At 39.3% G+C, this 25,021-nt stretch overlaps 1 protein-coding gene across 17 annotated transcripts in view; it reads left to right on the plus strand.

Moving 5' to 3' along the window:
• PTPRD (protein tyrosine phosphatase receptor type D) overlaps positions 1-25,021 on the plus strand; it is a 1,779,541-nt gene that overhangs the window by 1,669,842 nt on the left and 84,678 nt on the right. For 11 of the 17 annotated variants that reach the window (XM_075931585.1, XM_075931599.1, XM_075931586.1 and 8 more), the window contains 3 exons: positions 5,365-5,477; positions 15,046-15,087; positions 15,600-15,697. In XM_075931585.1, coding sequence (XP_075787700.1) covers positions 5,365-5,477; positions 15,046-15,087; positions 15,600-15,697 — 253 coding nt within the window. The remainder of the gene's footprint in view (positions 1-5,364; positions 5,478-15,045; positions 15,088-15,599; positions 15,698-25,021) is intronic. The other 6 variants (XM_075931595.1, XM_075931596.1, XM_075931597.1 and 3 more) reach the window with 1 other exon arrangement.

Raw genomic sequence — 25,021 nt, forward strand, 5'->3', positions numbered from 1 at the left:
ACTGTACTCAGGTTAAATTAAAGTCTTTCTGCGGGTTGTAAGTAAAATTCAAATATATATCCAGCATCTGCAACCTTCTGGGATGTAATTGATTGTGGCATTATTTTGTAGGTGATGACCAAAAGGGAATGTGATATTAATACAAAAATGTATTAAGCAGCAAAAGACTTTTCTTAAGCAGCAAAAGACTCTTTGAACTTAACCTTGTGTCCTCCATTTATTCCATGATTAAAAGGCATTAAATGTTTTGATGAGCTGTCATTTAGTAATTTATGTAAGTTATGTGTCCTCACTATAAACCACCATCTCCTGATTCTACTGTTGTCATGGTTACTCTTCTTGCCATTGGCCAACTAACATTTAACCTTTTCTCCCATCTTTGCTGCATTAAAATGGAGCAGTAAACCTGACAGGTGAGAAGTGAAGAACAATTGCTTTCTTATTTACACCAAAAAAGAAAAAAGTATAGAGCGTTTATCGTGATGGTGATTTAAAACAGAATGTCTGTCAGTCTAAATAATCTTGGGCAGATAGATATAAAATATAAAGACAGTCTAATAGCACTCTAGATATTTTATTGAGTTTCCAACACTGAAAAGGCATGAGTCATTTATAGCAGTGTATCATCTTTAAACTAAAATAAAGTGGGTTTTTTTCCATATCTCATATTATCCTCAGTTACAGTTTCAGGTGATAGTACAAATCAATTTATGAACGTTTTTTGCTCATTTTTAAAATGGTGTTCACATCTGAAAATGGAGCTGCAGAAGACTTGGGAAATTATGTATTATAATGAGTTAGTGCATTAGTTTTTCACTTTTAACAGCCTGGATGCAATCCTTACTTACAGTAGGTCACAAGGAAAAATAAATTGATGATCTCATTCTGACCCTTAGTGGATAGTTCTCCTAACCCTCAAAATCTGATGCAATTACTGTAGCATTCTCTGGTCTAGAGAGAGACAAAATTAAAATAACTGTAATTAAAGTAAAGAAACAAAATATATAATTCTACGGTAAGTACCCTCAAATACTGAAGTTTTAGAGTTATGATAGCATTTGAGGCTATTTATGTTTACTATAACATTTGCAGTTATTATTGTATGATACGGTAGTGCTTTTTAATATAGAAATGGGGAATTTGTACAGGTCAGGGTTGATATGCACTAGCAGAACTATATGTGGAAAAAGCAAATTATGTATGCCTCTAGGACGTTATACTAGTCTGTCACTTTTAAGAGCACCAGATATAAATAAAAATGCTTCTTAACAATTGAAAGAAATATTACACGCTTGTTTTGTCTGCAGAAAACAGAGTGTACAAATCAACGTAAAATATTAATGGATTTAGTACTAAATTAGCAGTGATTTTGCATATGTAATGAACTAATAGTTCAGCTCCCAAAATCTGCAGATTCAACTCAAGTAACTCAAAGTCTTGCTACCAAGTTTATGTAGGCAATTTCCATTTGCTCTCCCAGATAACAGTTTTGCATGTTAAAAAAACACATACTTTATGAAGTTAGATTGAGCTCCTCTAGAAATTTAGTCCAGTGGGATTTACTTAACTGAATGTTCATGAAAATCTGTTTTACCTCCTTTTTTCAATGAAAGTATTTATTTTTGTAAATAAAACTGCATGTCTAAAAAAATACGAGAAGTGAGGGCATTGAGGCATAGAGTTCTTTAGGAAGCATATAGTCAGGTGGTTATGGGGCAGAATGTTCTGTGTCTGTCCACACAAGGCCTTGCATAGCACAAGTTACTTTAAAATTTTGATGGCAGCTCTGTGATTCACTGAAGGTCACCAAATCCTTTTTTAAATAAAGAAAAGGTGTAGAACTTATAGAACTTGAGACCTTCTACATTAATCCCCGAGCCCTCAATTTTGCCACCCATACTTATTGTCCAGCTCTTAAGAATTTAATAATGTCACCTTAACTATGCTGACTAGTTCCAACTTGTCAGTAGTTCCATTGATTCCACAAAGCAAAATGTGCAGTTTTTTATTCATCGTTGGGGCCACTTGCTGAGTGAGGTACTACTGAATGGATGATATCCTGGCAAAATTCCCATTAATTTCACTTGCCCCAGCTTTTCTCCCACTATGATTAATGATGGCAGAGTCTGGCTTTATAACAGTATCGGTAATACCAATCTGAGGTCTGTTTGGTTTAACCTGATAAAAATTTAAGGACACTGTACCCTTCACAATTCTGGAAGACAGTTCAAGTGAACTACAGTAATTCCTCATTTAACACAGTAGATACGTTTCAGAAAATGATCGTGCTAAGTGAAAACATGTTATGTGGGGTCAATTTTCCCATTGAAAATAATGGGAAAGTTGGGGGGTGCGTTTGAAGGGCACGTGAGCTTGCAGCTCCAACATGCATTTGTTAGCAGTTGAGACCGGGACATAAAGCTGGGGGAGAAAGGGGACTGGGTTATAGCAGGAAGGGGAGGTGTTTGGCTCTAGTGAAGGGAAGGGAAGGACAGGACAGGGGAGGGGGCTTGCAGCCAGTGGCTGGGTTTACCCTGCCTCCGGAGGTTCAACGCTCACCGCGCCATTCCCTGGCGACCCCCTCTGGCCGGATGCCTCGCTCCCTCTCCTTTGCCCCCCACTTGCAGCTGGCGGCTGGGTTTCCCCAGCTGGCTGGTCACTGGCAGCTGCGCGGGACTTCGTCTGCCTCCTTACAAAGCGCAGTTCCCTGGTGACCCTCTGTGGCTGGACACAAGGCATCCAGCCAGAGGGGGTCACCAGGGAACTGCACGGTGAGTGGAGAACCTCCGCTGCTTTGTAAGGAGGCAGATGAAGCCCCAGGCAGCTGCACGGGGCTTCTTCTGCCTCCTTACAAAGCGGCGGAGGTTTGCCGGTTGCCCCACAGTTCTCCGGTGACCCCCTCTGGCCAGGGGCAATGTGTTAAATGGGCACATGTTAAGCAGGGAATTACTGTATTTCCTTACAAGTCCCAGCTTTTTGTGTGTCTGTAGTAGGCTAACTAGCACTCAATCACTTCTGTGAACCCAGGGAAGTCTGGGGCTTGTTGTACATACAAAGCATTTTGATACCCACACAGCTTGACCAACTGAATGGCCAATAAGTGGCAAAACAATGTTTTGGACACAGGTAATAGTTTGCAAGGCTTGGGACAAATCACCTTGATTCTGGTGGAGCAGTACATGGTTGTGCAGGCAAGGAATTCTAGGCTCTGTGGCTTGGCAGTGGTTAGGATTGATTTTGGGACAATTAATTTAACCCCTGCAAAAAGCAGCACCTCAAACTCCTTGCAAGTGACTCTTTGTTATCTACAGAGCTGTTGTTCCAGAGTGAACAAAGTCTCCCTCGGACTGCCACAACCTGTTGCCTTCGTGACTGAGGGGAGCTACAGTAGAAGAATGTAGGGTTGCCGGCAGGGATCCATTTTTCATCCCTCTCAAAACAATTTAAGCAAAACAGGCTGAATTTCATGTACCCTCACTGAAGAGAGGGAATAGCCATATTTTCTGGAGTAGGAAGAGTCTTGCCCCAAAACTCTGGAACAATTTTATTTATACAAAATTGCACAAAAATAGCTTATTTCTGCCAGCCCCTTGCCTTATGTTTGTTTTAATGCTCCACCTGATCCTGAAAGTCTTCTGCATATCAGACTTCCACTGAAGTTAACAGTGGTTTCATGCTTCAAGAGCTTATGAGATTAACACACAATTTGCACAGAACACAAAGACAACCAGAATAGAAATTAAATCTGTGCAAATTTTGTCTTGCTAGGGGAGTTGTATATCTGTCAATAGCAACTACAAGTGCAAGATATTGGGGGGGGGGGCGGCAGTGGGGTAGATTCCTGAGTGGCCATGGGGATAGGGCATTTGCCTGGGAAGGGCAGGGGGGTGGGCTCAAGCCTCGTCCTCCCAACCCATCCTGGAAGCAACCAAATAGCCAACTCAGGCTCCTCCAGAGCTGGAGCTTGTTCTAGCACTTGGAAAGCAGGATAAGGGGTGCCCAGAAGGTAGGGAGGAGGGTTGGGTTCCCGAGTAGCCCAGCGGATAGGGTTATCCACAATAGAGATGCTAGTCCATAGCTAAAATTGATAATATTCCCTCCTGCCTCCTCACTCCATGCGCTGTTTCCAATCATATAAAATCATGTTCTAATCAGCCTTACCATGCACTGCTTTGTCTGTTACACATGGACAGAGAAGACATGAAGTTAAACTGTTAAGAATATGTCCATAAAGGATATAGCACCCTCATTGTAAACCCTCATCAGGAAAATGGCCCTATAGCATGATGTCAAATAAAATGCGAGATACTTGAGAGGTATAGGCATAATAACTCGTACACATACACCACGTCTACGTTTCTTGAAATTTGGCCTTTTGCCACCTTCATCCTCGCTTCTAAACAAATATTGACTGAAAATCCAAAACAGCAGGAATTCTGAAAGCCAATACATTTCTGCTTGTCTGACTTCAGAGAATGAAACTCTCAGACAATAGGAGCTCATTCTTACAGGAGACCAACAAACCCTGGAAAGCAGAAAGATTTCATATTTCTGAGGCAAAGGGGACCTACAGGACCTTTTCTGTCTCTTCAGCCCATTGCATTTATGGAGTGGGGGTTTTTTGTTTGTTTTTGTTTTGAGAGCAACAAAATTCCATTGAAAGGCAATAGCACTTGGTTGCCTAATTCCTTAGGCACTTTTTGAAAATCCTGCCCCTATTTGATCAGAAGCATTTACATTGACATCCGGCCTGTGAATATGCAAGAGATTGGAGCCATGGGTGTTCTGTGACTCACCATATTACAGAGCTGAAATGCTGAGAATTAAGCTCTTACTTCTTAGAAAAGAACAGTGTTCTGATATATTATCTGCAACCTTGAAAGTGCCTAATGAATAAAAGCTATTCATAAATAAAAGAGTACAGAGCCGTTCATATTAAAACAAGAAGAGAGCAAATATAGCACCATCATATGTTGTTAAAGGTTACATAATGAAGATTTAAACAAATATATGTAATAAAGCTGGTAGGTGGCTAGCTTTTAAGAAAGAAACAAAGTGGATTTCCTGAAGTTTTGCATTCATATCCCATATCAGTTAATTATTCTAGTGCCTTGAATGATGAACTAGAGGATCCAACAATTGCTGAATGCAGTTATTCCCAACCAATATTTTCATGTTTATATTTCTTTTAACAATGTGAATTATAGCTGCCTTAACCATATAATGCACCCAACTGTTTTCTTATACTTTGAATATTCTTAAGAAGAAGCATTATCAAATGATCAAATAGGTCAAACAAGTATATTTGTGTAATTAACACTTGGGAGTTTAATTGTGTGTGTGTGTTTACTTTTCACCTTTCAGGAAGAGGGCTGAGTCCGACTCTAGAAAAAGCAGTATACCTAACAGCAAGGAAATTCCTTCTCATCATCCCACAGATCCAGTGGAGCTGCGACGCCTTAATTTTCAAACTCCAGGTAAGATACAGAACTCCTTCATTTACAGCGCTGTGATCATACCAGGTTTTGAACAATATTGCATTAAACAACATTGCTACTAGAGAAGTGAGTCGTTAAATGTTGAATTTTCTACTTCTTAACAAGTTCTTTATATTGATTAATGTGATTTGTGCCATGTATTTTTCTCTAATAGTTTTGTGAATAATTTCTTCTAACGTCTGCAGCTTAAGAAAAATCCCACATTGAACATAAATAAGTAATTCCACTAGCAGTGACTCTATCAACTTAAACACATTTTTTCGTAGACATTATTTGCATACGCTTGTTACAAGTAACAATGAAGAGATTGGGGGCTGGGAAATTATTTCCCCAATTTATAAACAGTGTGCATTTGTGTACAAATATTCCCTTTCCACTGCAGTCAGGTAGTCAGTCTCCCTTGATTTTGTCCGCGTCTTTCACATGGCAACAGAAAAGAGAGACAATTTTTCACATAGGAATATTTAACTACAAGGGATCAAAAATTGGCCACAAGTCTCTGGAGCAGGTGTTTTCCCTGAAACAACTTTTTAAATTCATTTTCTTTAAATTGACTAGATTTTAAGTTGACAGTGTCCCTTTAAGGGATTGTTTTATAGGAATCATTCATATTTCTCATATTGATTGTGTACAACTGTCATGCTAAGGTCTCTCTTAAGTGTCTGGGCTATGCACAACAGATGTGCAAAACAGAAAGGCACTGGAAAAAACTACTCTTGTCTTACAAAATGGGCTGTGTCTGAGGTTAAAAGAGTATATTAATATATAACTATTTGTGAGGGATAGGGATGATATTTTGCAAAATATCTTTAAACCTGTGTTACCTCCATTTTACCCTTTCTAGTATGTTTAATTTCATTTTCTTAATGGGAGTAACCTTGACAGCCAAGTTCAGGATAAAAATAAAAAAATGTGGTCCTGGAATTTTTGTCACCCTTGCATGAATGAGTTGATAATTTATCTTTGGATTTTTCTTAATTTTTAAGACACCTTAATTTTTATGGTGTTGTGTTCCAGTGGACTTTTTGTCACAGTATGATTTAAATGAAGCCACAAGTCTATTCTGATTGATCGCGTTTAAAGTCTTCCTAATTTACCCAAAGCAATGTACAAAAATCAGGGCTATTACTATAAATTCTGCAGTGAGACCATGAACACAAAGAATCATGCCTTCACCTGCTACTACAGGTTGGAGCTCCCTGGTCTGGCACCCGTGGTATCTGAGCGGTCCCCTCCAAAAAGAAATTTGCCAAACCAGGGAAGATCAGACCTCCAGTCCCACCCAGAGCTCCCCTCCTCGTTGCCTCTCTGGAGAACCCAGAGATGTGACCTCCTCTAGCCCACCTCCCTGGCTCTGTTGCCCATAGCCCACTCGCAGGACTCTGCTTCTTGCCTCCAGCCCTGTGGCTTTTCCCGGAGCTCCCTGTCCCCAGCCCTGAGCAGGACGGCAACTGCTCTCAGGGCTCCCTAGCCCCACATCTGGCCCCACTATAGATGGCAGCCTCTCCTGGTGCTCTCTGCCTCCCCCCATGGGGTGGCAGCTTCTCCCTAGGCTCTCTGCCACCTAGTCCACCTCTGTGTCTGGGGCACTTTGGTCTAACAACATCTGTGGTCCTGCTGGACCATGAATGTTGCCAGATCAGAGAGGCCTTGATGAGGGAGGTTCAACCTGTAGTGAACTCCCTGACCAATAGGTCCTACATTTATTAAGCTCCTTGCTGCCACACATCTTGGTCCTCTCTGGTAACTGTGGAAGGCAAGGGACTACATAACCACTATTTTAATTCACTTTTATGTATTTAAATGCACTAAATCAGGAAATGAAATGGAGATTGTCAGAGATTTATTAAACCACACAATGCACACGTGCACACATACACAGTTTATTTCAAAAGAGTAAACAAAATCAGGAAAAGAAAAAGTTACAGTTATTACAGCTCTGTTCACATCATATGTGTTCTAAAACAAACTGCCAAATCCATAGCTCTTGTACAAATAATGGCTTACTTTAATATTATTACATACAGTTTCCTTTTTTTGTTTTTTTACTTTGGTGTGTTGAAATTTGTAGCCTTAGTCTTGAATATATGTTTTATTTTTTGTTATATTTTAAAATAAAGTGGGGGAAGAGACGGCTCATGCTACATTAGAATGTAGACTTTATAGTTTTACCTCATTGCTCTGGAAAAAACTGGAGATAAGTGAATTTGAACATTTCTTTGCAACAGGCGTTAGCATGGGTTTGACATTTTTTAGTGAACTTGGATGTGAAGCCACAATTCACTGATATCATTAATTTCTAGGCAATGAACCGTTTTAGTAACACAAGTGTCTGATTTTTCAGGCACTTGTGAACTGCAAATCAAATTACTATTATTATTTGTATCATGGTAGCATCAGGGACCCACAATCAAGGATCAGGAATCCATTGTGTTCAGCACTGTACAAAAAAGTAATAAAAAAGACAGTTTCTGCCTCAGGCAGTTTGTCTCATTCAGGATATAAAATCATGTTGGAAGATGTTAGCTAACGAATTCTAAGACTGAGATCCCGACCCTGCTGAAGTCAGTGGCACTGCAGTTTGAATCTCTCTAGTCTGGCACCCTTGGGAGCTGACCGGTGCCAAACAGAGTATTTTCTGAATCATGGAAAGTCAATATTATCTAGCAGCATTTCCAACACTTCCACTGCTTGCTGGGCTCTTAAAAGACAATTAAGGGTAAATTAGAGCTAAATAACAGCACAGAAAACTGAGAGCGAGGTTGGGTAGCTACAAACAAATTTTATAAGACTGCAGGAAACTTGGTCACACCCATGATAAGTGGACATCGGACTAACTAAAATCTTACCGGACCACAGATGTTGCTAAACAAGAGAGTAGTGGACCAGAGAGGTTCAACCTGTATTCTTGTGTAGAAGCAGAAGCTCTTGTTGAATTCCCTTTGACTTTAATGGAGCTGTGCATTCAGCATAAGGCTATGTTTACAGTTCAAGTGAAAGTGTGATTATAGCGCAGGTAGACACACTCATTCTAGCTTTTAATCGAGCTAAAGAAGATAATAATAGTAGTGTAGATATTGAGGCATGGGTTAGAAACCTACTAACACAGTTTTAAATTCTACTCAAACACAAAGCCAGCAAGATTAAATAAAAAGAGGCCCTATATTCATGGGAACCGTATATGTTTTCTTACACATTTTCCCCTGAAAGGGAATTAGGAATTTTGCTGTGTACATTTTATTGAAACATTTATAATTGCCTTCATAAAAAGGTACAACTTTATCCTCTGTGGACACAGTTACCAATAATTGTATTCAATGACACAATGCTGAATGGGTTTTAGCAGTCAGCATGCACCCAGGGCAGTAAGACTCCAGAAGGGTCAATGATAGATAGATAGATAGATAGATAGATAGATAGATAGATAGATAGATAGATAGATAGATAGATAGATAGATAGATAGTTGCAGCAGTCAGAGTGTATTGGGTGCCTTTAATACTCAGATGAATACAAAATCTCTGCCACTGAAAGTGTACCATCAAAAATAGTCATTATGTTTCCTAATGAACTGATAATGTGGAGCAACTGAAGAGACAATTTTCACTTAAATTGAAATGTTTAGATTACCAATCTCTTGTTTAATATGGTTACTAATGGGGAGCAGAGATCAAAAATAAATTAGACAATGTGAGGCAGAGCATCATTAAAAATCCCCAGTGTTTAAGGGGCAAGCACATGCCTGTCAACATAGAAATTAAGTAGATGTGTTTCCACTGGGAGATGATAATAGAGTGTGTATGGAATCCCCTCTATTCATGATAATGATGAACCTTGATGAACAGTAATGGGTGACAAATGCTTTGACTGTTTGAAAGGCTCAAAAACAGCCACTTGTCAGATGTTCAAGACACAATGTTGTAAAAAAATGTTTTTAATCTTAAACCACAAATTTATTTTGTCAAAGGTGGGGTGGGGGGAGGTGTAAGTGGGATGTGAACTTCAAGGTTTAATCCTGTTGGATTAAAAATCATTTGAAATCCATGCCATATGAGCAACATCAACTTTAGTATATCTGGTTTAATATAACCATTTAAAAAAACTATGTGGATTGTCCATAGTATTTTATCTTCTATTTTGCCATGTGGCCTTTCTTATTTTATTAATGATCAAGTTGAACTGGTGATGAAAATACTAACACAATATGAAGACACCATATGAATCTAAATTCAGAATTGCCAGAACAATAAAGCTTTCACTTTCCTATCACTTTTCTTCATGCTTTACCAGTAAAGAACAGTGTTATTAGGATAATTCCCATTTTATTCTGAACACAGAGGACCATATTCATCTCTGGTTTCACTCCATTGCAACAAGTGGAGCTACACCATGAAAACTTTTGGCACTGTGTCTCAACATAAGGGAATAGCCCACAGTTCTACATCTGAGAAGATTCTGTCTCCATATGGGCTTCCCATACAAATGTAAATTTGTTAGCTAGCCCATATGTCAGCAAGTGGGTCACATCTGTGTCAGGTTTTCTTTAAGTCAATATGAAAATGCCCAATCTCCCAACAGCATAAGGGGTTTCAGTGTATAAGTTTTATTATTTTCTAAAGGTGGAGGAGAAGGGATGATTAAGAGTCATATTCTTGCAAGTTTACTAGAAAATATCAGATTAAAATCATTAACCTTACAAGCAAGTTTTAAAAGTCACTAAGCCATGTTGACAGAGAGCGGTCAAGGGATAAGGGAAAGAACAATAATTATGTCTACATTAAAGATCTCATCAAATAAAATCTACAAAAAGGAGACACTGTGACTTACAAAAAATAAAGTGACTGATTTGAAATTGTTTGAAATTTTCTGAGACCTAAGGCTCAGGAAAAAACTCCAGACTGCCTGTCAGGAGAGAAACAAGATTGATTTGTTCCTGACAAGTCACTTTTTGTTTTTCATTTAAGTACAAAATGTGCCACACTTGTAAGTAATTTATGTAATTGAACACCAATTAAACAATTATCTCATTATAGCACATTAGTTAAATATAAAGATACTTGAAATTCAAGGAAAATAAAGACAATTATAACAGTTTGAATTCAAAGATTTACTCATATTTATGTAAGTCATTCTTCACCATATACTTGTGGGAAGAGTTATTTAAGGAAGCTGCACCAGTCTCTTTCCAAGATCAAGCAAAACAAAATAAAACAGGTCAACTGGAAAAGTCTAGAAAATAGCAAATTAAACACAAGGGGAAAAGTTGATGCTTGGATTTATACATCTGACTTACAAGCTAGCAGAACTCTCCTCCTCTCATTCATATTCATGAGAATTATGTCAACACTGATGAGAGAGCACAGGTGTGTCTGCTTGGGGAAACTGACCTGAATAGCTCCCACACGGGCACTCTTTTCCAGAATAAAAGTCACCTTGATTTCAGAAGCATTGTTCCACTTTGTACCTACACAAATTGTTCTGGAAAATAATGTATTGTATTTCAAAATAGAGTGTTCATAGAATGAACTATTGTGAAATAGGATACTTAGAAATCGCTATTGTGGTTAGATAAGTCCTGAACCTACTCCCTCAAGTTTGTTTTCACTGTAGCGACTGTTAACAAAGAATAAAAGTAATTCTAGTATCAGCTATTCTAGCATCACCTCCTGGAGTTCTCCTGGAAACCAAACTCCCTTTGACCTCAGATCAGTATTGGTGGGTTTTTAATTTGTTGCACAGGCTGCACACAAGTTTTATGCTTTTGACAGGACAGGTGCCACTAGTGTCGGCTCCTCTGTTGATGGAAACAGCGTGATTTTTTTCTATGATATTATATTAAATACTTAGTGCAATAAATGTATCTTTAATGATCACAGGTTATTAGTTTGATGTGGGCGTGTATAATACAAGTAATTTGATAAAGGTTTTTCTGTGAAAATTGTCAGATTTCCAACATGCCTGTTTTTAAAAGCAACTGTTGCATGTTGTAACTGCTAAGTGCTCTATTTAATCTCTATTGCTTATTCATCAGGGACTTGTAAACTTGGAGCTTCACTCACACCTTGAGCAATTTTCAAACCAAATGTGCTCCCCGATGATATTAAAGCCTCAAAAATGCCTTGATCTTCTATCTCATAAATGCATACATGCAAGAAAGTAGCAAATGGAAGGCTCCTTTTCTATTTCTTGTTCACTTCTATTAATATTCACCTCAGTGCAGAGTCTACATAAGGATGAAATCCTGGCCCCATGGAAGTTAAGGTCAAAATCCCCATTGACTACAGTGGGATCGGGTTTTCACCCTAAGGTCTTAAGCATGAATTAAGTGACTGATGCAGAGGTCCTTTCATCTGCCCTCTGTTTTGTATTGAATTTTGTCTTAACTCTCCCTATATTACACCTAAGTATTGTAGCCCAAATAGTATACCATATCCCTCACATTAATGGTACAATTACTAGAAGATAAGAAGATATTTCAATGTATTATTGGAGCCACAAGTTCTTGTTAAATTATTTTGGGGAGGGGACACAATTATTCAGTAAAAAATCAGTCACTCTTTGCAGTCCTCTTCAGTAGTTAGCCATAAGGGCTGGTGTTAGATGGAAATTCAGATGTAACTTTGCATGATATTGTCATCATTGATTGAGTCAGATCTTTAGAGCATTATTTTAACATTTTTGTGTGCTTTAATTTACCCTTTTCTTTATTTGAATAAAAAAGCTAAGTGAAGCATGTCATTGGCATGTTATTCCTTTTGACCTACTAAGCATGTGAGAGGACCTGTAAAGATGTAGCTGCATTTTGTCTATTAGTTTTAATACATGCTCATAGCATATGTGGAATGATATGAATGTTTATCGGCAAAAGTATGCATTCTATATTGTAGAGCTATAAAATAAGTCTGATTGGCTACATTTTGTGTAGTGAGAGTTAAGTTCTGCCCTTCGTGCAAACAATCCATGGTGAAGTCAATAGGAGCCTCCAGCTTGCATCAGCGGTGTTAATATGCACCTGCAGCATATACCTTAACATCTCTTTGAGAAACGTGAATGCATATTATCAAGAGGATACATCTGTATAATACAGATACGTAGAATGAGTACATAGCAAAAGCCCTTCAAAAAAGAAAAAGTAATATATTTGTCTCCTCGGTATTGCATCTATTGTGTCTTTAAAAAAATATTAGCCCTACCAAATGCACGTTCTTCACTTTATATGCTGACTGTAAAATATTAAAGAATTTTAACTATTGTTCAATTATAGTATCATAAAATGAGTTCTGGCAGAAGGGGGTTATGCTCAAATAAGAGTCTGCCAATAATTATAAAAGTTATCTGTAAGTTTCCTGCTTAGAAAAGTTTTATGCCAAGTTTCACTCTGCACCAAATGTTTACAAAGGAATCACCCTTTAGAATTGTATGGTGAGAAATGTAAATGGTGGTAGTTGCTCAACTTTAGAGTGGTAATGGGTACCTCTGTAATAATGGTTCTTTAAAAGGCCAATTTTAAAAAAGGAATAGTTTGAATTGATTAATCAAATAGCCTAATAATTTACCAACAATTTCTGACTCTTTAAAATGAGTCAACACCCTCACCACTGAGCTAAGTACTAAGATCCAAGTTCTTGGTGCTGTAGAAAAGGATAGGATAGTTTCACTAATTAACAAAAATTACCCACTTTTTCAGTTGTATGTCCTTTACCTTTACAGTAGAGAGACTGGACTTGTGGATATTTTCTTCTGAATACAGTTTCCAGGCAGTGGTTTTGTGCATGTCAGAAGTGTACACATGTATGTCTGTATGACTGATTGATTGATTGATTGATTATGATGGCCTTCTGCTACTGTTACTAATTTGTTTCCCATTTCCAATTGGCTTTACTTTTTACAGCTTTGAGCAGTAATTCAGTCCCCTACGCCTCCCTGATTGGCTCTGTGTCCTCCCTCTCTAGCCAAACTACCACTCAGTCCTTATATGATAATAACTCTCTCCCACGATTCGCTCGAAAAGGTCTAAACATCTTTGTCTCTATTATTTTCTTTGTTCAAGCACTGTTTTAGATGTACATCAGTCCACCTCCATTTCTGGATAAGTCTAGAGTTTTCTTGTGCCTTTTCACTCCCATACTTTTCATTGGGGTGCTTGATCTGGATCAAATCAGTCTAATTATTATAAAAATGTCACCCACAACTCTCAAAAATCAATGTAATGGCCTTAATTTGACAACTGAGAAAATGGCAGACTCCAGAACTGATATAGATAATTTGCTACTAATTTAACACCTCTAACTTCCTAAAAATATCCCCATTATTCCTGGGTACTCCCCTTAGTTCAGTTGACTGGTAGTATGTCATACTATCTATAATAAAACCTCGCAGTGACAGAATCACTGTGCGGTTAGCATTTAACTATATGAAAGTATGTTATGAGTACTATACAAGGCTCAAATGATTTGGATCAGAGCTTCTGGTCCTTCCTGTGAACTGAAATTTATTAATTAGTGACTAAAATACCACAAAAAAATTATGAAGTGACCATATCATAATCCCATTGGTCATTTAGAGTGGTGTGGTAGAAATTGTAAGTTAGATATTCCTCAGAACACTCCTGAAATTCATGGTGACAAATCAAACTGAATTGTGCAACATGGCTTCCACTTTGAGCCCCCTGCAGTCATCATTGTTTTCTTTTGTAATTTCAGCAGATCCTGGGGTTCACTAGACAAAATTTTCTAGCTGTGGTTTCTCCCTGTAACTGGATTATACACACTATTTTCTTCTAGGCCTGGTAAAAGTAAACCTGAAGAAATAAATGCCAACTATTTTGGGGAGGTGGCATCAAAACTAATTGATTCAGGGGGAAATGGCCACAAAGAGTATGCTGGCAAATATTTAGCTGGCAGCCTGTTCTAGTTGGCCCCACATCTCTCTTTGCCTTTTTCTCTCCCTCTCTCTTCCTTCCTCCCCCCCCTTCTTTTTCTGTCAATCCCCATCTTTTTCCAGACTCTCTTTCACTCTCTCTTTCATTCTGTATCTTCATCAGTAGACAAAGATGTTTACACCTGAAGTAGATTGTAGGTACTTTTGGGGGTTGATAATGGGGTTTGAGGGTAAGATCACTTTAAGGTACTAGTACAGCCAGATATGTGTTTTCAGCTGAATTGTACAACCCCTGTCTCTACAATCTGCTACTAGTGAAAACATTTTTGAAGCTCTAGTTGTCTGATGTCCAGTCTTGTCTTTACTGACTGTTGTCTATAAGCAGTGATGCATGTTATTCTAGTCATCCACAGTTGCATGTGAATGTCAATCATCTCAAAACTTCATAAAATATTAAAGCTATCTTAGAGTCTTCCTGGTCTGATTGAGTCAGAATGTATAGTCAGTCCTTCCGTTCTTGAAACATTATCAGTCCCCTCTAATTACCAAGCGATCCATTTCATTTTTATTTGTATTTTTTTAATTAATTTGGGATTTTTTTATTTTATTTTATTTTATTTTATTTTATTTTATTTTATTTTATTTTATTTTATATCATTTCCTTTGCAGGTTCAGGTGTCTCCGGTTACCCTGGTAACCTTCATTCTCCAAGTTAGTTTTCCTTGATTATGCATAAGTCACTTTGTTTTCTGTCAAAATACTATTTTTTCCCCTTTAGGCCTCTTTCAGTGTCTATTTTCTCAGCTCACCTTTCATCATCTAATTCAAGACACCGTTTCCATTTCACACAGTGCAGGAGAAGGAGTTTGAAATGACATTAAGAGTCATTACTCAAAGCAGAAGTCAACATCAGGTCTAACTGTCTCATTTTTCCTGCCTAGCTAACCTCATTGATTCATAGCACAATAACACTTTCTTTTACACTAGGAATGTTAGCTTTGGGAATATGCTTGGTGATTATTTTTATTTGGCTTCAAAGTTCATCTCTCCAGAGCATGTCCTGCTTTGAGTAGCCAAACTATCTGCCTGCTTCCCTTCACATACAACATCTTTACTACTTGCATATTTCTAGCCATTCTAACTACTGTATTCTCTAAATTTTAGAATAATGCAATCTCTTTGGTTTATTTTAAATGCTGTTTCCCTTCTCTCTCTTTCAACAGGCATGGCTAGCCATCCTCCAATACCTATCTTGGAACTTGCAGATCACATTGAAAGATTGAAAGCTAATGACAATTTGAAGTTCTCACAAGAATATGAGGTAACTTTCTCAGTTGTCTCACTCTTACTATCCTTAATGATATCTAAGGTTTCTTTTTTAGGCCAATTAGGTGATCATTATATATCTGGATGATTTCAGTTTTACATACCATTAGAGCTATGATGGGACAAGCACCTTTGTTACATAACTAATGCTCATTAGAGATACCTTTTCATAAAGATGTTTGACACACACATACTTTAACTGTACAGGCATCAATACTGTGTAAGTGATACAATGCTTGGACTATTCTGAATACACAAACTCCCTAGCTATAGATTAAGAGCTTCCTTTCAGCATTCTTATGGATAAGACTCCTTCATAATAGACATTGGCAAGGCAGATGTAATACTAGAGAAGGAGAAGAAGTTGAGTTCCATTGTGTCAATGTTGCATGGATTAAAGATTACGTAATTGCCCAAAGTCATTACTGTGCATATAACAGCTCTAAGCCATTGTTTTCTATCCTGTCAATAATCCATAAATGGTAGGATAAAACAATATGATGGAATGCAACTGGAACAGAGGAACCATTTATGGGCCACCTTGTCAATAATCCCTGGAGCACAGCTCCCTATATATGAATAGATACTGCACACAGTAATGAACTCTCATGTCAATAATTTGTGGATGAAAGCACTTTGATAGCATCCGTTAAACACAATAAATTGTAACTGCTCCTTCCAAGCCATTGTAGTCTGTTGTATCAAATCTATGGATAAAGATTCTCTAGAGATGTACATTGAACCATCAGACCACAGTGCTCCTTTAGGGTGGGTATGAAGTGTTCTATCAGTGATCCATGAATTAAGGACTATCTAAATACTGTGCTCCACTTACAGTCTGTCATGTCAACTGTCAATGCTTTAAAACTCCTGTAGAATGCCTTGGAATGAAGGAACCATTACTAACCAGCTAGCTGTGGGTACCGTATAAATATTCTTATCTCAGATATCTCATAATTGATATTGTTTGTAATGCACCTATTTCTCTAGTGTCCAGGCACCACATATTAACAGTCCATATAAGCATCAACACTATCAGCAGTAACAGAGCCCTGAGACACACTTTTACAAGATAGTACATATTACCGGTTTTTTAGGGGAGGCGGGGGGAGTTTGTTTGTTTGTTTTTTGTGGAGTGAACCTTTGTGATTCAGAAAAATAAGTTTATTTGCACAACATCTCAGGCACAGTTTATATGTTATTTAATGCCACAGTTACAGGTTGAACCTGTCTAGTCCAGCACTCTCTGGTCCAGCAACATCCATGGTCTGGCATGATTTTAGTTAGTCAGATGTCCACTTACCATAGGGGTGGCCAACTTTCCCACAATCCAATAAATTTTGTTTATAGCCCCCAGTCCTGGCTCAGTGTCTTGTGCTGTTATTTAGCTCTAATTTATCCCTAAATGTTTTCTAACAGCCCAGTAAGCAGTGGAAGTGTTGGTAATGCTGCTAGACAATATTGACCTCCCATAGTTCAGCAAATTCTTTGGTTCAGCACTAGTCAGGTCTCAAGGTGCACACTAGAGAGGTTCAACCTGTACTAAAAAGTAGGAGTGAATGTTTATTGTATTGTATGAAACTATAGCGTTCTTGATTTTGTAGACTACAGTATAGAAAGTGTGCAAGCAGATATGTTATCTGACATTTAGTATCCTACACTTGGCATTAATTTTCTTTCTTGCTCAGAATTACCTGTTAAAATAACAACAATGTCTTTGTATAGAATACATTGTGAAATAAGCACATCATTGTCATTTTCTATTTCAATTCACATGAGTACATTGTCTTACACTGTAAATTTTGAAATCAAGTAGTGAAATGTAATGAAATATATATTTTGAATACAGGCAGTCCCCGGGTTACGTACAAGATAGGGACTGTAGGTTTGTTCTTAAGTTGAATTTGTATGTAAGTCGGAACTGGCTTCCAGATTCAGCCGCTGCTGAAACTGACCAGGGGCTGACTACAGGAAGCCTGAGGCAGAGTTGCTCTGCCCTGGGCTGCCTGGAATCAGCCGCTGATCAGTTTCAACAGCAGCTGAATCTGGACGCCTAAGACAGAGCAGCTGGGGCGCTGCCGGGTAGGTCCCCGCAGGGGCGGCGCTGCGGGGACCAACCGGGCAGCACCCCAACTGCTCTGCCCCAGGTGTCCCCAAGTCAGCCGCTGCTGAAACTGATCAGCGGATGATTCCAGGAAGCCCGGGGCAGAGCAACTCTGCCTCGGGCTTCCTGTAGTCAGCCGCTGATCAGTTTAAGCAGCGGCTGACTTGGGGACACCTGGGGACCAACCCAGCAGCCCCAGCTGCTCTACCCCAGGCAAGAAAAGCCTGGTTTGCTGGGGGGCTGTCCCGCTGCCGGCTTCCCCCGAGGCTTTGCAAAGCCACGGAGGGGCTCGGGCAGCCAGGCAGCCCAGGCACGCCTGGGCTGCCCAGCTGCCCAAGCCCCTCCTCGGCTTTGATCCGCGTCTTCCTGGTCTGCAGACCAGGGAGACGCGGAGCAGCTTTTCTCGCCCCGGAGTACACGGGTGGCGGGACCGCAAGGTCCCGCAGTCTGTGTCCTCCGGGGCGAGAAAAGCCCCGTTCGTAACTGCGGATTCAACATAAGTCGGATCCGCGTAAGTCGGGGACTGCCTGTATAAGGGAAATTAAGCTGTTTGAAATTACCACTTTTCCATGCACATATACTCACTGCTTGTAGCTGCAAACCCACTGTAACTTCATTATGAACAACACATTGATTTGGCCCCAAAGTAAAAAGTGCCCTCAGGCTGTTCTAACTTGGTTCAGGAAGACCATCCATATACAGAGGATATAGGAAGATCAAGGAGATGCAGGAGCGATCATTAACCTCTGTCTGTGCATCGTCTGCACGCTAACATTTGGCCCTTTATGAGTTGCTTTTGTGAAGACAGTCTTGTTATAAGCCATTAGCTTCCGCTGTATTTAAACAATGGGCCAGGTGCTGAAGCCAATGAGAATTCTAGCTATGTAAGGAATTTGGGTTTTGTCTTAATGTAATGCCAGACTATTTATCTGAAATTTAGTGTTCATCGCAAAAAAGTCAATGTTTGCTAACAGATTCCACAATTATTTCCTAGTAAAAGTATAAGGAAATAGTGTAGCTTCTCAGAAAGGACTGTACTGGCCAGATCGTCTTTTTATAAATAACTAATATTATAGCAATTCACATTTTTGGTACACCTTGTATTAAAGTACAGAGTCCAGAAATTAATATTCGAGCATTACCTTAGCGTGTTGCAGAGATCTGACATTCAGCATTATACTTCAGTGTCATTTGATAGCCCTGCTGTTTCAGATTTGTATGTTCTTAAAATCAGTACAAGCACCTAGAATGCATATTACCAACGCCAGTTACAGCTAGTTCCCTGGGTTATTTTTCAGTCTTGAATAGCTTCTGTCAGATATCAACAGCTGCCTCTCCTATAGCTTTGTACTGTTCTGTTTCTGCCCAGTTCTTTTTTTGACATTCTATCAAACAAGAGCAGGCATTCAGTATTTAAATGTGGGCAGCGATAGTAAAGTCAGGCACCCTTAATGTGTGTCAACCCTTATCTAGCAAGTTTGCTTTCTAAGTTCTTTCTCTATGCCCAGCCAATCTGTGGTCTGTCTTTTCATGAGACAAAGGAATTAATTGATGCAGTTGAATTCTGTAATGTAGACTAGGAAGTGGACGAAGACCCTCCCCAGCCCAGTTTTACTTGAAGAACTGAACAGATGGTAGCATTTCAGTCTATAACAATTCAAGCTAGACTCAAACTGCTGACACACTAAGGTGCTATAACCTAGGGTGTGTCTAAACTACACCCCTCTGCCGACAGAGGGATGTAGATTAGGCACATCACTATTGCAAATGAAGTGGGGATTTAAATATCCCATGCTTACATTTGAATAGAAATGGCCGCCGCTTTTTGCCGATGCAGCACTTTGCCGGCAAAGAGCGGCTGTCTAGACAGGAATCGGTCAACAAGAAAAGCCTTTTCTGACTGATCCCTTATGCTTCGTGCAACGAGGTTTACAGGATCAGTTGGAAAAGGCTTTCTTTGTCGACCAATCCCCATCTAGACTGCTGCTTTTTGCGGGCAAAGTGCCATTTCTATTCTAATGAAATACGGGATATTTAAATCCCCGCTTCATTTGCAATAGTGATGTGCCTAATCTACATTCCTCTGTTGGCAGAGGGGTGTAGTTTAGACACATCCCTAGTGTCATTCAATTGATTCAGCCAATCTCAGAGAAAGAGTATTTTTAGCAAAAATTAACAAATTATTACGTGAGTGAGTTACCATTAGTTTTCCTAGGGACAAACAAGCCTTCTATAGTTATTTCCTTTGAAAAACAATGCAAATGTGATTTTACTTTCCCCAAGCAATTTCATTACCAGTATAGATTTCTTGGCACTACTCTGATTCCTCTACCTTTCCAGTACTTGTTTTTCATTTTAGTTTGTAAAAATTCTTAAATTTGTATTGAATTTCTTCTAATGTGAATTAACAGAGAAAACACAAAGCTTCATATGAGCTGGGATTGATGATCTGATTCAATAAAAATTCATGTCTTCCTGATCAGTTCTTCACAGGGCTTTGAAGTGCAGTGTACCTTCTTTAAGGCTGAGCATCATTTGGATAAAAAAAAATGTCTTAAATTAGTTTGCCCACCCAGTCAGCTTCAGCTACATCCCCCTAATTCCTAAAACAAATTAGTGTCTGCCCATTACTTGTACCTCATATCCAAAGATGTCTGCTTCTGGTAGGATCCCCATTACTTCTCCTTCTCAGCTAAACTTGCATTTCTTTTCCATTCCTTTTTTTTTTTGTGAGTTCTTCACCCTACTTCCTTTTCTGCTTCTCCTAAGTCCAGACATCACCTTCCTACTGTCGCTTGGTCCTCCTGAATCCATAGCGCTACCTTGCCACCAGTAGGGTTGGTTTTGATGTTGTCCCAACAGTTGTTGTATGCTGATGTTACCTGGCATGCCTCTCTGAGAGAAATATGGTGTGGACGTGCAGAACTCTTAAAGTCAGGGGTGAGCAAGGGATGGCCAGCAGTCCAGATCTGGTGGTTTAGGGAGCTACCTCCCCGGAACCCTTAGGCAGAGAGCAGCTCATCCTCTGCTCTGGATGCTGGAGAGGGAGGAGGGAGTCTTTGTGTGTTGCCCTGCCTGCCTCCCCCTCCCACCCCGCCACCACCCCCAGCAAAATCTGTCAGCTCTCATTGGTCAGTTTTCCGGCGGAGAGATTTTTCGGGGGGGCAGGGACAGCGTGTGAAGCCTCCTTTCCTCTTCCCCAACCTCCATACCCAAAGTGGAGCCATGTGGTGCAGCCAGCCCATGAACCAGGGACTCCAGCAGCCAGTCTGCCTAGGGTTCCTGCAGGGCTGCTGGCTGGGAGCCACCTAGGTAAGTGCCTCCCAGCCAGAGCCTTCTTTTGGCACCACACCCCTTCTATCTCCACAGCTATCTGCTCCAGGCCACCACCCAAACCTTCTGCATCCTTTCCTCCAGGTCACAGCTCCTTCCCAGACCCTGCTCCAGGTCACTGCCCAAATCCTCTGCATCCCCTTCTCCCAGGTCACAACTCCCTCCCAGTCACTGCCCTTCCTCTTATACCCCTTCCCCAGACCAGAATCCTCTCCTACACCCTAAGCCCGTGCCCCAGATCACAACCCTCTCCTTCACTCAAACTCCCTCTCAGATCCCACACCTTCTCATGTATCCTAGTCCCCTACCTCAAGCTCCCTTCTGCACCAAACTTCCATCCCAGACCCTTTAGCCCCTCCATAGAAGTGTGGCTCTTGACCACTTGTCAAAATCTTGGAGTGCCCCCCATTAAAAATTATTGCCCACCTCTGCCTAAAGCTATAGTCCCATTCATGTATTTTTTCCTGCCTATTCCTGTTTTCGAAGGGAGGATAATTTATAAGTTTCATAAACATTAATAATTCTCTAATTTAGCTGTCTGCTGTTTTGTTGGTTGGGTTTGTGTGAGGTGAGAAGTGGGAGGCTGTGTGTTGTTTCTTCCTCACTAAAAAGTTCTTTTGCATTCTCCAATTTAAAGACAAGACTCATAAACCAAATTGATTACTACAAACCTTTGGAGTCTTTTAGAGTTTCAGAAAGGGTTTTATGCAATGCAGGACCTTACATGGATTTGACAACTGCTAGCAGAAGAGCTATATTCATTTAGAAATTGGCCTTGTATTGTAATTCCTCTTTAACTTAATCTTTAGAATTTAGTAATACAGAGGTGTGATAAAATGAGTCTCAAATGACATATGAATGTGTTACCTTTCATACAATACACTGTACATGATACAGGTTGAACCTCTATAGTCTGGCGCCCCTAGGACTTGACTGGTGCCGAATCAGAGTATTTGCTGAACCACAGGAGGTCAATATTGTCTAGCAGCATTAGCAATGCTTCCCCTGCTTACTGGGCTCTTAGAAGACATTCAGGGGTAAAATAGAGCTAAATAATAGCACAGAACACTGAGAGCAGGACTGGTGGCTGTAAAGAACCTTTATGGGACAACGGGAAACTTGGCCACAGCCATGATAAGTGGACATCCGGCTAACTAAAATCATGCAGGACCACAGATGTTGCCAGTCCAGAAAGTGCCAGACTAGAGAGATTCAACTTCTATTTTCTGCTATCAGGTAGCACACAAAATGTAACACTGAACAGGTTTTCATTTTCAGTTTGAATAGTTTCAATCTGAGGTCTTTAGTCTGTAATTTAACCAGGTGTCTGGCAGTTATATCCTTAGGGCATGTCTACTTATTTTGAAATAATAACTCCCAAAATAACTATTTTGAAATAAGCTCATTCCCCCAGAAAAACAGTAGTACAGATTTTGAAATAACCAACCTGTTATTTTGAAATAACATGGTTGGTAGTGTGGATGCACTGCTTATTATTTCTAAATGAAGGGGGTGGCAGTTATTTTGAAATGACTTCCTAGTGTAGACTAGGGCTTAGTGTGTTAAGAAAGTGAATCCAGGTAGAAAATATTGTGCAGGTTCATATCTTTGTTCGGGGTGAGAACCTGCTGTATAAGGTATCCTGATAACAATAGGTGCCATATCTCTGCCCCTCTGTATGTCTCACTGGCAGAGGGATTGTACATCATTTTAATGTTTCTTCTCATTGGGCTTAGTGGTACAGATTACAGTCAGCCCTTTGTTTTACCACTAAGTATTGGATGAAGTCACATTATGGCTCGGTGCCAGACTGCCATAATGTCAGACATCTTACCATAGTTTATCAATATCAGTGGAACAGATTTGTGCTGAAAGGATCATTTATTTATTTAAGTACATTTATTTTTAACTTTTTTTAAGTGACAGAAAGCTAACCACTATACTCTTAACCTACAATATATTGCAAAAACATATACAAATCTGCTATTGATGTGAGACTAAGAAAAATCAGCAGCTGAATAAACCCTTAGCAATGAAACATTTACATTTAATCTCCTTAAAAATACAGTTGAAACGAACCACTATTCAAAAAATCATTTTTCTTGGCAAAATGTCACATATTTGTTTTATCTTCATAGTATTTCTCTTATTTACTATAATATTGAAAATACCATATATTGGTTTTCTGTAACATTACATTGTAAGATGTGCTCTAGTTATTGAAAAACAATTAGTGAAGTCAGTGAACAGTGAACAGTTGTCTGCCTTCTTTATTAAAAGCACATGTGCTATGACATTCACAAAGGTTTCTTGGTAGTCGTTTCTACTTAAGCAATATCTGAGCCACTAGGATAGGTAGGATGGGGGGGGGGGGGGAAACAAGAATTTGAACTGGAAATTATTGGTATATTACCTGTTTCCTTCTGTGTGATCAATGTTCTTATATTAGAAGTCCTTGATTTTCCATATCTAATTAAAAACATTAATGGTACAAGACAGCTGTCCTAACATTAGGATGCTAGTGTTTTGACTGGCATTCTTTACCATTTTGTCAGGGAACTTCAGTTTTACCTGCTTAAGTAGGTAAATTACTTGTGCAAATATTATTGTGTGTTTTGTATTGGTGTTCAACTATAAACACACTGCTACTGGATGAGTAGTTAGCTAGGAGAAGGCGAGAAATAGCTCATTTCTTCTTACAGCAAGAAAAGTAATTCACAGAGGGATTATGCTGTCGACTGGAGGTAAATCTGATGATTTCATAAAAATATTTAAAGATTTATTTGTAGTGTGTGTTGGAGAATCTACTGAGAAAGTCAGAAGTGACTGTTGGTATTATAAAATGTATACTTTTTTAATGATATATTTCTGTTTCATTCGTGAACATTTTATTTTTCTTCAGATGAAATTTTGTTTTGTAAACCATAGTGTATCAGGAAAGACTTCTTTACTCATTAGTCCTCGTTAATTTTTTTTTAAAGAAGCGGGCTTTGCAAATCCTTAAAAGGCATAGTGAAATTTTAAAGAGGAGCTAGTGTTTCACATGAAATGAAAAATCTTGCAATTTTTGGTTAAACTTATACCATATACCTCTATAACATAGGTAATCAGTATGTTTTCCCTTTATTTTATCATTTGACATATTTTCATGAAACTAGAAGCATTCATCTGCTCTTGCTATTTATTTCCTATCCAAAGTGGTACATAGTCCTCTGATTTTAACCTATAAGCATTGCCACAGCAATTATGATATCACAAACAGAGGATTACAATTTTTTGTCAGGAATAAACACATGAACTCTTAAGGCTAAGGGAAGAGAAGTACAGAAAAGATATATATGTATATATATATATACACACACTCATTGTAGGATTGCTTTTAAAAAACAGTGTTTTTCTGTGAGGCACAAGCTTCCCTTTAAAGACTCATATGAGTCTTTAGCTACAGTGCTGTAGCACGTCTGGTGACAACGCTCTGTGCCAAGAGGAGGGAGTTAACCCCAGGCTCCCGAACTGGCATTAATTTGAACTGCTGTTCGAGTTAAAAACTGAGTTGCTGTTAAAACCTGAGTTGCACTGATATGCTACTCGGGCTATGTCTAGACTGCAAGCCTCTTTCAAAAGAGGCTCTTTCGAAAGATACTTTCGAAAGAGCCTCTTTCGAAAGAGAGCGTCTAGACTGCACGCGGAACTTTCGAAAGAGCAAGCCGCTTTTTCGAAAGAAAGCACCCAGTGAGTCTGGATGCTCTCTTTCAAAGAAGCCCTATTTACATTCAAGAACGCCTTCTTTCGAAAGAAGCACTTTCGAAAGAAGGCGTTCTTCCTCGTGAAATGAGGTTTACCGCCGTCGAAAGAAAAGCCGCGTTCTTTCGATTTAATTTC

This window comes from Pelodiscus sinensis, chromosome 6, assembly GCF_049634645.1.
Source record: "Pelodiscus sinensis isolate JC-2024 chromosome 6, ASM4963464v1, whole genome shotgun sequence".
In the NCBI taxonomy this organism is placed as follows: Eukaryota; Metazoa; Chordata; order Testudines; family Trionychidae; genus Pelodiscus; species Pelodiscus sinensis.